Genomic DNA, 2,389 nt, shown 5'->3' on the forward strand with positions numbered 1-2,389 from the left:
GACACCGGGGGCGTGGCTCACCCCACCACGACGGATGGGACGGCGGTACAGTTTGATGAAACGGGACGCGGCGCGGGATGGGCATGAACGACACAACCAACGAAACGAACACGGAGGGGGGAACGATAAGTTTTTGGTCACAAAATCTGTGCCGATCGAACACCGCACAGCAAGACTGGCTGATCTCACTGAACAGATCGAAATTCGGAGTAGGGCTCGCACAAGAACCGTACCTCGACTTCCTAGGAAACTCGAGGGCGAATCACACCTGGATTTCAATATACCCTAGCACCCACCGAAGGAACCGCAACATCACCAGATCACTCATGCTCATACACCACACCATCGCGCAAGACAGCTGGATGCAAATCCCGGTCGAATCACCCGACGTAACCGCCATCAAACTCTCGGACGCGAACGGAGACTTATTAGTTTTCAACGTCTACCTCGATCAACAAAGTTCTGACGCGCTCTTTGCCATAGATAGGACCATAGACTCCATCCAACGCGATCGGAGGAACCAAACACGGCCCCTGCACATACTATGGGCGGGCGACTTCAACCGACACTCACCACTATGGGATGAAGAACGCAACTTCCACCTATTCACCGCTCCTAACCTGGCTAAAGCGCAGATACTGATCGACTTAGTGGCCAAACATGATCTCAAGATGCTCCTTCCACATGGCGTTCCGACGCTGGAGGCCATGGCCACGAAAAATTTCACTCGCCCCGATAACGTATTCCTCTCTGACAGCTTGATGGACAGATGCGCCAAGTGCACGACGGCTCCAGGACAAAGACCGCCGAAGACGGACCACATACCAATAATATGGGACATCGAACTCTCACTCAAACGCAAGGAATACCGTCCGCGCCTCGCATGGGCATTGGTCGACTGGGAGGAATACCGCGAGAAGCTTGAAAAACGACTAGAACCGCACCCCTACCCGGAGGAGATCGAGAATATAGAAGAATTCCAGGAAGTTCTAACAACACTCCAAAAAGCGATTCAGGAGACGACCGACGAATGCGTCCAACGCCACAAGATCGTACCGTATACCAAGAGATGGTGGAACAAAGACCTCAACGAGAAACGCAAGCTTGCGCGCCAACTCGGCAAGAAGTCATACCACTGCCGCCTCAACGGACGCGACCCCATACACGAAGAATATCGACGGGCCAGGAACGACTACACCAACTCGATCAAACGCGCGAAGAAAGAATGCTGGACGCGATGGTTGGAAACGGTGAATGACCTAACAATGTGGCAGACCAGCTCTTTCATTAGCTCCCCTTCCACAGATGCAGCGAGAGCCAGAGTCCCCACGCTCACGACAAAACAACCCGACGGCCAAACTACGACGGCTTCCTCAAACCGGGAGAAGGCGGAACTCTTCAAGGCGGAATTCTTCCCGAAGGCCCCCGACCACGTTCAGATCGACGAAGACGAACACGAGGATGAATACCCAGAACCAGCATTCGAGTTCGCCCCCATCACCGACGAACGAATAAAGAAGACGATTGCGGGACTATCACCGTACAAGGCGCCGGATACAGACGAGTTTTCCAACTCCGTACTCACACACTGCGCTGACGTGCTCACACCCAGACTCGGTGTTCTATTCCGGGCAGTACATACGCTCCGATACTGGCCAGACGAATGGCGCTATGTCGGCACGATAGTGCTTCGAAAGCCCGGGAAAGACGACTACACGAAGCCGGGAAGTCACCGACCGATATCTCTGATCAAGAAAATCGCCATGCTGTACTCGAAATGCATCTCGGACGACCTACTACATCAGGCAGAACGACACCACCTCCTTCAACCCACACAATTCGGATTCAGACCAGGAAGAGCCACCACGGATGCGATACACTACGCGATAGCAAAGATAAAGGACACCTGGCGAAGAGGGAAATGCGCGGCGTTACTTCTGTTAGACATCAAAGCTGCGTTTCCTCATATCGTGATCAGCGTCCTCATACACGAGATGCGACTGAAAGGAGTTCCTAGGGAGTACACCGATTGGATACGATGGAGATTCAAAGGCCGGAAGACGCGTCTAGCATTTGACGACTACGAATCCGACATCATCACCCTTGAAGATGGACTCGATCAAGGCGACCCGTTCTCATCAACGGGGATGATATTTTACATTGACCGGCTCCTACGCGAAGCACCAGACAGAGCGGACGGAGAGGAATCATTCGGCTTTGCGGACGACACGGGATTCCTGGCAATCGGCGACACCCTGGAAGAAGCAGCGGGCAAAGTAGAAAGCTGCATGGTACGGGCGAACGGGGCCCTCGACTGGAGCGAAGCTACGAACTGCAAATTCGGACTCGAGAAAACAGTATGCATCGGGTTCACCAGGCGACGAGAACC

The 2,389-nt window shown here is 53.7% G+C and overlaps 1 protein-coding gene across 1 annotated transcript; it reads left to right on the forward strand.

Annotated features, from left to right (window-relative positions):
• Positions 1-665: 665 nt before the first annotated feature.
• Positions 666-1,307, forward strand: PUNSTDRAFT_26547 (uncharacterized protein; the record flags this gene model as incomplete). Its single annotated transcript, XM_007381699.1, has 1 exon — positions 666-1,307. A coding segment is annotated over one exon (642 nt), but the record flags the coding sequence as incomplete, so codon positions are not given.
• Between the last annotated feature and the right edge of the window lie 1,082 nt (positions 1,308-2,389).

The sequence above is a fragment of the Punctularia strigosozonata genome (assembly GCF_000264995.1).
Source record: "Punctularia strigosozonata HHB-11173 SS5 unplaced genomic scaffold PUNSTscaffold_4, whole genome shotgun sequence".
NCBI lineage: Eukaryota > Fungi > Basidiomycota > Agaricomycetes > Corticiales > Punctulariaceae > Punctularia > Punctularia strigosozonata.